The sequence below is a fragment of the Carlito syrichta genome, unplaced genomic scaffold (assembly GCF_000164805.1).
Source record: "Carlito syrichta isolate Samal-C Ts95f unplaced genomic scaffold, Tarsius_syrichta-2.0.1 Scaffold301645, whole genome shotgun sequence".
Taxonomy (NCBI): domain Eukaryota; kingdom Metazoa; phylum Chordata; class Mammalia; order Primates; family Tarsiidae; genus Carlito; species Carlito syrichta.
Window position 1 is genome coordinate 340,025 of NW_007245741.1, and position 9,942 is coordinate 349,966.

Consider the following 9,942-nt stretch of genomic DNA (forward strand, 5'->3'; position numbering starts at 1 on the left):
TATTTATTTATTTATTGTAGAGATGAGGTCTCACCAAGTTGCTCAGGCTGGTCTTGAACCTGCGGGCTCAGGCAGTCCACTTGCCTCGGCCTCCCAAAATGCTGAGATTACAGGCTGAGTCAACAAACCCAGCACTCTTTCTTATTATTAGGTTGTTTCCCTTTTTACCCCATTTTAGAGAATGCTAATAGGAACATTATCAAGTCCCTATTCAGCCTCCTTATTAAAGTACCTGACAGTGTTAAACTTTTTTCTTATCTGTTAAAAAGGAATAATAAGCCGGGCTCGGTGGCTCAGCCTGTAATCCCATGCCTTTGGGAGGCTGAGGTGAGTGGATTGCCTGAGACCGCGGGTTCAAGACCAGCCTGGGCAGGCGAGACCTCATCTCTACGATAAATCAAAAAAAAATCAGCCGGGCGTGGTAGTGCATGCCTATAGTTTCAGCTACTTGGAAGGCTGAGGTGGAAGGATCTCCAGAGCCCAGCAGGTTGAGGCTGCGGTGGCCGGGAGCGGCCACTGCACTCCAGTGTGGGCAACAGAGTGAGACTCCAACTCAAAAAAAAAAAAAAAAAAGGAATAATAATCTTCAACTAATGATTTTATAATGCAATATATGTAAAGGGCTTAACTCAGTGCCTAGCACATGGTGAAAACTTAGTAAAGATATTTTCAGCGTCATTATCATCACCATTAGCACTCAGTCTTCAGTTCTCCATTGTGGACATCACTCACTTTGAGAATACTTTTTTTCCAGGACTAGTTTTGGTGTGGCTGTAGGTGCCCACAGCACCATAGCACTACCAAAATGACCATTTTTTTGGTTTGTTTTTTGAGTCAGGGTCTCTCTCTGTTGCCCAGGCTGGAGTGCAGGGACATGATCATGGCTCACTGCAACCTTGACCGCTTGGGCTCAGGCAGTCTTCCTGCCTCAGCCTTGTGAGTACTTGGGACAACAGGTGTACACCACCATACCGGGTTAATTTTTTGATTTTGGGGGGTGCGGGGGGAGAAATGAGGTCTTGCTATATTGCCTAGGCTGCCAAAATAGGCTTTTTTAAAGAACATTTATTTGATCATAATTGTATATTTTCTTTGTCTAAGTCTGTTCAGGCTGTTGTAACAAAATATCATAGACTGGGTAGGCTATAAACAACAGAGGTTTATATCTCACGGTTCTGGAGTCAGGGAAGTCCAAGATCAAGGCTCCAGCAGATTTAATATCTGATAAGGGTCTGCTTTCTGGCTCATAGATGGCACCTTCTAGCTGTGTGTTTACTTGGTGGAAGGAGCAAAGCAGCTCTCTGGGTTCTTTTATAAGGGTATTCTGTTTACAAGAGCTTCAACTTCATAACCTCAACAACTTTCAAAGACCCTACCTGCTAGTACTATCACACTGGGCATTAGGCTTTTCACCATATGGATTTTGGGGGAACACAAACTTAGGCCATAGCCTGTTTCCCTTGATGGATGGCACACTCTTGAAGGCCTTCATTATCACTGTATTCCCAGAATTTTCATCGTGATGGTGCACAATAATATATACTTGTTCAACGTTAATTGAATGTGTGAAAGCTTCACTTAATTTATACTTTGCATGGCATGTAGATTTATAATAATGAAGTTATGGAATGGTCAAAGACTGTTTTCTGTTACAGTCCACTGATGTCTGTGAACAGATTTTGAGGGTGGTGAGTAGGTCCAATCGACTGGAAGAATTGGTGTTGGAAAATGCTGGACTTAGAACGTGAGTATTTTCCTAAATACATGGATATGTTGCTTTAAAACTTTATGCTCCTTGGTTTCCTAAAGCATAGTTTTGTTTTTTTTTTTAAAGTTGGGCTACTCACATATAGAGTATAGTATTTTTCCTTATAAAAAATATTCCTATGATTCCCATCAATATTATGAAGACCAAGAATTTGGTAACATCTCCTGCTATTGTGTCACGTGATATTTTTGAGGGTACATAGTATAGTCGTTAAAAGTATGGACCCTTGAGACAGATGCTTCATGGCCTTGAGCAAATTGTTTATGTTTCTTTGTCCCAGTCTCTGAAATGGGAATAATAAGAATGTCTATTTTATAGAAGTAAAGCTGTGAGGATAAATGAATTAATATATGTAAAGTACTTGGAAAAGTGCCTTTTACTCTGTAGATGATGTGTGTAGCTTTTATTATTATCATTACTGATAGTCATAGTAATTATATATTTAATATGTTTTACTGCTTTGTTTTGATCAGTTTTAGTCATTTTTCTACCTTTTCATGGTAACACTTAAGATAGTCTTTATCTAGTGGTTTGGTAGTCACAACCCAAGCCTTACTGTTAAGAGAATCTGGTTAGAATAAAGATTTTACTGCTGCTAAGTGAGAAAGGTTGGCAGTTTCATCATCATAGGACTTAGTATGCTATTTTGAGCCAAACATAACTAAAATAGTAATTTTGATTTTTGTTAAAATATGCTAGCGGTTATAACCTTTAAGCACAATAATTAATCAGTTTTATACTTATGATTGTATGAAATGAGAAATAAGATGTAATAAATAGCCTACTGTAATTTTCATGGAAAACAAGGTTCAATCCAAGATTTTTTTTTTTTTTTTTTTAATTATGGAGGGACCAAGAAGTACTATAAGTGGCATACAACAATGTGTCTTTAAAGGGGCAATTATATATTTTCTTTTTTGCTTTTGGCCAATCAGTGAACCATATTCTGGCTGTGTTTTAACAAAATTTCTACTGAGATGTTAATGAGTGTTAACAAATTTATGATACACAGACTAACATTGTAAGGGAGGTTTCTCTTTTTAGATTTTACTCGAACTATTCTAAACTTTTTTTTTTTTTTTTTTTGAGTTGGAGTCTCACTCTGTCGGCCAGACTGGAGTGTAGTGGCCGCTTCCGGCCACCGCAGCCTCAACCTGCTGGGTTCTGGCGATCTTTCCGCCTCAACCTTCCAAGAACCTGGAACTACAGTCGCCGCGCTACCACGCCCGGCTAATTTTTTTGATTTATTGTAGAGATGAGGTCTTGTCAAGTTGCCCAGGCAGGTCTCGAACCCGCAGACCCAGGCAATCCACTCATCTCAGCCTCCCAAAGCGCAGGATTACAGGCTGAGCCACCGAGGCTGACTTATTCTAAACTTTAAATGTTCTATTTGAATGGCTTTTCACCTTGTGTTATTTAATTTTATTGTTTGGTTTACTTGCAGAGATTTTGCACAAAAACTGGCCAGTGCTCTAGCACATAATCCTAACTCAGGACTCCACACGATTAACCTTGCTGGCAACCCCCTGGAGGATAGAGGTACTGTGGTGTTCATGTTATCATTGCTGCCAGAATTGTAAAATGATTAGAGAATTTTAATTTAGACATGTCTAAAGGGTAGCATCAGGCTAAATTGTAATTATGTTATCAATGCTGTTGATGCTCTTTTTGGATTCTAGTTCTTTCTACCCTTTCATGAAATACTCATGTTAAAAAAATTTTTTTAACTGCTTAACCTTTTGTGAGGTGATATAAAGGAAAAAGGAGATATTATTTTAAAATATTTATGTTATTTGTTTCTGTACAACAAATTAGCACATACGTGACAGCTTAAAATGACACAAATGTATTATCTCACAGTGTCCTTGGGTCAGGAGTATGGGTGCACATTAGATGGGTTTTGTTCTCTGGGTATCTATCATAAGATTGAAATCCAGTTGTCAGCAGGGCTGTGATCTCATCTGTCACCTGTAGTCCTCCTCAAGTTCACTGGTTATTGGTGGAATTAATTTCCTTGGACCTATAGGACTGTGGCCCCCAATTTCTTGATAGTTGCTGGCAAGAACTACTGCCAACTTCTAGAAGCCATTTTCCTAGAAGGATTCTTTGCCACGTGACCTCTTTCTCTTACAGCATAGCAGTTTGCTTTGTGTTTGAGGCCAGCTGGAGTACATCTTTCTGATGCTTTAGTTTCTTTTAAATAGCTCAACTGACTGGGTCAAGTCTACCCTGGACAATTTCTCTTTTTTTTGAGTTGCAGTCTTACTCTGTTACCCAGACTGGAGTGCAGTTGCTGCTCCTGGCCACCGTAGCCTCGACCTGCTGGGCTCCTGTGATCCTTCTGCCTCAGCTTTCCAAGTAGCCGAAATTACAGGCATGTGCTACCACGCCCGGCTGATTTTTTGATTTATTGTAGAGATGAGGTCTCACTGCCCAGGTGGGTCTCGAACCCGCGGGCTCACGCAATCCACTCACCTCAGCCTCCCAAAGGCGCGGGATTACAGGCTGAGCCACCGAGCCTGGCTACAATTTCTCTTTTGATGAACTCAGAGTCACCCAATTAGTAACCTAATCACAGCAGTGAATATCCCATTATGGTTGATCTTTGAACAACTCAGAGTTGAGGGATGTCAACCCTCCAGGCAGTAAAAAAATCCACATGTAACTTTTGACTTCCAAAAACTTTACTAATAGTCTACAGTTGACTGGAACCATCAATTAATACATATTTTCTATGTTATATGTATTATATATTGTATTCTCACAATCAAACAAGCTAGAGAATAGAAAATGTTAGTAAGAAAATCTTAGGAAGAGAAAATATATTAACTATTCATTAGTTGGAAGTGGATCATCATAAAAATCTTTATCCTTGTCTTCATGTTGAGTAGGCTGAGGAGGAAAAAGGAGGGATTGGTCTTATTGTCTCATGACTGGCAGAGATGGAAGAAAATCCATGTATAAATGGATCCACACAGTTCAAACCCATGTTGTTCAAGAGTCAACTGTATATTCACTTTCTCCAAGGGAGGGAAATTAAGGGGGCATGTACGCCAGGGAGTGAGTCTCTTGGGGGCCATCTTAGAATTCTGTCTACCAGAAATATGTTTTAATATTTAACAAGATTGGAGTTTGAGAATAGGGAGAGGTTGAATAACAAGAGTTCATTATGAATCAGAAAGTGTTATTGAAAGTGTCTGTGTAGAGAGGGGATTCAGTAGGCTCAGAAAGGGGGACTTGAAAATTTGAATTCTTAGTAGTAGAACATTGAGGGTCAACGTTTAAGAAGGAATCGGTTTATGTCCAGTGGGATTATTTTCATTTTTGTTACAGATGTTTCCAGCTTTGTTGAATAAGGGCCTCGCATCTTTCAATGTTATATATTTGATGAGTATTAATTATTCAACTTATTTGAAGCCATTGATACAGATACTCAGTTTTTCTTTTTGTCTCTGATACTGACATTGTTCTATGTTGAAAAAGATACCCATGTGATATTCAAGCACAAATCTCAAGGTTAACTTCAGCATTCGAAGTAGTGAATCTAAAAAAAGGTTGAGACTGAATTAGAAAAGCACTCTCATAGAATATGCCAAAGCTGAAAATAATGGATGCATGGTACTAGAATAGGAGTTTCTCTGGAGTATGCTAATTTCTTAGGAAAAACAAATGTTTCTCTATTAGTCAGATGCTACGGAGAGGTGAATGTGACAAAGGAAAGCATGGAGATCATGTTTTATATTGGTTTTGTTTTTAGGATGAGAGGAACTCAATTATATTTGTCCATTGAAGAACAAAATCCATAGAGGGAGGTGGTTGTTGGAGACAGGTCACTGAGCAAATGAAATCCAGAGTTCAGGTGGACCAGGAAGAAGACACTCCTTAGTCATAAGGGAAATGCAAGTTAAAACCATAATGAGGTGCTGTTTCACAATCAGCAGTATGTCTGTAATTAAAGTAAGTGTTGGAGAAGATGCGAAGAAATGAAAACTAATGTATTGCTGGTAGGAGTATAAAATGACGCACTTTGGAAATCAGTCATACAGTTTCTTAAAAAAGTTAGACTCAAATATGCCATAGGGTTCAGCAGTTCCACCCCAGGTATATTTTCCAAGAGAAGTGAGACATATGTCTAAACAAAGACTTGTGAATCAATGTTTATAGCAATATTGCTTATAATAGCTCAAAAGTAGATATAACCCAGATGTCTGTCCATCACTGGTGGGTGGGTAAATAAAATGTGGTATATATTTACATTGGGATACTACTCAACAATGTAAGAATGAAATTCTGATACATGCTTCAACATGGATGAACCTCAAAACAGTATGTTAATTGAAAGAAGCTAAACCTAAAAGACCACATGTTGTTTGAGTTTGTGAGACTGGAAAGGGAAGCATCAATTTGAGACCCTTCATTTCCTCTCCTGTTATGCACCTCATGGTCTCTGAGGTGCAACCACAGTGGACAACTTGTCACCTCGGGTGTAGTTTCTTTTGTTTTTCCCTCGCCTTGGAGGCCCTATGTGAATTTCATTCTGCCTGCAGTTATAACTAGAGGTGAACATTTCTTCCCCTCTGCCTCTACTTCCTTCCTTCCTGTCATCCTCATTCTCTGGCCCTTCTTTCTCCACTTCCTTCTTGAGGCACAGCATCTAGTGTAAAACTGTGTACATAATTAAGAAATATTTTATTTAAATTGAGCGTGATTTAATTTAATTATTTTTAAAAGTTCGCTTGAAAATCATGGTAAAGTTTATAGAGATTCCTTTTGTATGGGGTAAAATATGTATTTGGAGATGATGTTTGCCTCCTTTTTCCCTCCATATTCCTACCTCCGAGACCTACTTTGTGTCTTTTCATCTTACTGCAGCCCATTCCCAGGTGCTGTTATTGTAAATAATTCCAAGGATGCTTTCTCTAGCTATATCAACTCTCTAGTGGGTTTCTGCTTTCATACCCTCAAATTCTGATATTCCTGAAAATATTTTAATAGGCCAGACTTTTCTCCTTTCTGCCCATTCTAGATTCATTCATTGCTGTATTTGTCAGAGTTCAGGGACAACTGCCAACACCAGTTTTTACCTTTATTCTTGGGGCTGAGCCTCCCAAACATAAGTTCTTTATTGTTTCTAATTATTGAGGCTAAATAGCTGAATATGATTGGTAGCATTTCTGTTCATGAATGGAAATTCCACAAGAAATTCAATTGAGTGTAAAATATTTATTGAAATTTCAATCTAGAGAAAAATGTTAGTAATTTTTGTTTCTGAGTTTTTCGGTGTTGGTATTTTATATTTGAAAACAATAAAAAAGACTAAGTAGAAATCTGTAATTAAATTGTACAATATAATGGGAGGCTGAGGCAAGAGGATTGCCTGAGCTTGGGTTTGAGACCAGTCTGGGCAACTTGGTGAGACCTCATCTCTACAATTAAAAAATAAGACGGGTGTGGAGGCATGTGCCTGTAGTTCCAGTTACTTGGAAGGCTGAGGTGGAAGGATTGCCTGAGCCGAGCAGGTCGAGGCTGTGGTGGCCGTGAGCATGCCACTGCACTCCAGCCTAGGCAACAGAGTGAGACTCCAACTCAAAAAAAAATTGTACAGTATATTAAAAAGACCAAGCCATGGAATATTATTTATTTGCAAGAAACCTCAGAGAAACACACAGTAGTAGGGTCTTAGCAGGTAAGCAGCCTAGAATTTGGAGGAATTAAGACATCAAAATGGACTGTGATTTTTGTACCTGAAACATCCACTTGGGACTTGTTTGGAAATTCTCAGACAACATTTGTTTTACAATAGGAATGTTGTTGCAGCAAATCCTGTTGTTTACAGCTCAGACTCCTTGTCACACCTGTGTATGGAGGACAGGCCTGCAACCTTCTGATTGTTAAGGGGCTTTTGGTGAATGAGGTTAAGGTATGACTCAGTAAGCAGAGGCACAGTGTGTAAAGATGCCCTGCCTCTCTGCAAGTTATGTAAGGCAGTGAACAGACCACACATATACATGAGCTATTCTTATCCTGGGTGCAAGGCCATGCCTGTTCACCAACTTGCTCTTGGCCTTCATGTGACCCAGTGTTTTTTCAGACTCTGGGTCAAGATCCCTTAGGAGGCTATAAAGTCAATCAGTGTAATGGTTTTTGACAAGCATATTTAAAAAAGAAATGGAACAGAATAGAAAATGTTAGAGTGCATTATTTAGGGGAAACTTTGGTTTTAGTTTTCTAATACTAATATATGTAGGTTCCTGCATCATGAGGTCAAATTTGTCTCTTTATGTGGGTGATGGTAGAAAAGGCTTAAAAATCTGTGTTCTAGCAGGGAATCTGAACTTTAACTAGTTCTGTGATGAGTCCTCTAGGTTGACTATGTATTTGAACCAGAGTATTTTTAGTCATCCTTATGTGACTAACTCTGGATCTGATATTACTTTTTGGAACAATTACCCTAGTTTTATGATCTCAGTCTTTTTTTTTTTTTTTTGAGGTGGAGTCTCACTCTGTCGCCCAGACTGGAGTGCAGTGGCCGCTCCCGGCTACTGCAGCCTCCACCTGCTGTGCTCCGGTGATCCTTCTGCCTCAGCCTTCCAAGTAGCTGGAACTACAGACGCACGCTACCACACCGGGTTAATTTTTTGATTTATTGAAGAGATGAGGTCTCACCAAGTTGCCCAGGCGGGTCTCAGGCAATTCACTTATCTCAGCCTCCCAAGGTGCAGGATTACAGGCTGAGCCACTGAGCCCGGCTGATCTCAGTCTTGTCAGGAACGTCTGTCCTTACTTCCTCCCCTTACTTTATTCCAAATTTGATTATTTTGTTGAAAGGTGATTTAGAATACTAGCTCAGAGTGTTTTTCTTTAACCTCAATATTCTTTTTTTTTTTTTAGTTGGAATCTCACTCTAACCCAGGCTGGAGTGTAGTGGCATACTCATGGACACCACAGCCTCAACCTGTGGGGCTCAGGTAGTCCTTCCACTGCCTCAGCCTTCCAAGTAGCTGGAACTATAGGCACGCCCTACCACGCCCAGCTTATTTTTTGATTTATTATAGAGACGAGGTCTCACCAAGTTGCCCAGGCTGGTCTTAAACTCCTGAGCTCAGGCAGTCCTTTCGCCCTGGCCTCCCAAAGTGCTGGGATTACAGGCTTCAGCCACTGTGCCTGGCCTTAACCTCAGTATTCTTCTCGTGACTGTGTGGTGGTGGCGACTCTGATTTGATCTTCTAAATAAGAAAAATAAATTTTGCTGGGCTCAGTTGCTTAGCCTGTAATCCCATGCTTTGGGAGGCTGAGATGAGTGGATTGCCTGAGTCCGCGGGTTCGAGACCTGCCTGGGCAACTTGGAGAGACCTCATCTCTACAAATTAGCCATGTGTGGTAGCGCACACCTGTGGTTCCAGCTACTTGGAAGACTGAGGCAGAAGGATCGCTGGAGCCCAGCAAGTCAAGGTTGCGGTGGCCAGGAACGTGCGACTGCACTCTAGTCTGGGCGACAGAGTGAGACTCACATCTCAAAAAACAAAAAAACAACAACAAAAAAAATTCTAGGAGTGCTGCTTACATTTTTTTCTTTTTTAATGCTCTATGTCTTTCATGTTTCTCACTGCTTATTAGTGGATCCCAGAGTCAGAATACATGGAGTTGGTTCTGGGTTCTACTACTTTCTAGCTAAGTGTTCTAGAACAAGTTCCTACCTTCTCTATGCCTCAACTTCCTCATCTTAAAAATATATAATAATAGTGCCTACCACATAAGAATGTTCTAAGAATTAAATGAGATAATATACACAAGAGGATAAGAATATCTAATCACAGGCTGTGCACTCAGTAAATGTTAGGTTTTACAATCTCATTTGATTCATAAAGTAGTCTTGTGAAGTTCAGTAGTACAAGGATTATTATTTCTGCTTTATGGATGAGTTAACTGTGATTATGTTTTAGACAAAGCCTGCAGAATGATACCTAATGCCAATTGTTCAGACTCCAATCCAGGAATTCCTGACTAAGCAATCTATGAATCAGTCTCATACTCTGGTGTGATTTTTTGATTTGGCTATTGAGGCTCCTTTTGGAAGTAGAAGGAAATAATTTTGTGCATGCTATTTGATTTTTTTTTTTTTTTTGAGCTAGAGTCTCACTCTGTCACCCAGACTGGAGTGCAGTGGCTGCTCC

The 9,942-nt window shown here is 39.8% G+C and overlaps 1 protein-coding gene across 3 annotated transcripts in view; it reads left to right on the top strand.

Moving 5' to 3' along the window:
• Positions 1-9,942, top strand: part of CARMIL1 (capping protein regulator and myosin 1 linker 1) — a 361,962-nt gene that overhangs the window by 204,468 nt on the left and 147,552 nt on the right. For all 3 annotated transcript variants that reach the window (XM_008055062.2, XM_021710921.1, XM_021710920.1), the window contains exons 10-11: positions 1,656-1,744; positions 3,213-3,307. In XM_008055062.2, coding sequence (XP_008053253.2) covers positions 1,656-1,744; positions 3,213-3,307 — 184 coding nt within the window. The remainder of the gene's footprint in view (positions 1-1,655; positions 1,745-3,212; positions 3,308-9,942) is intronic.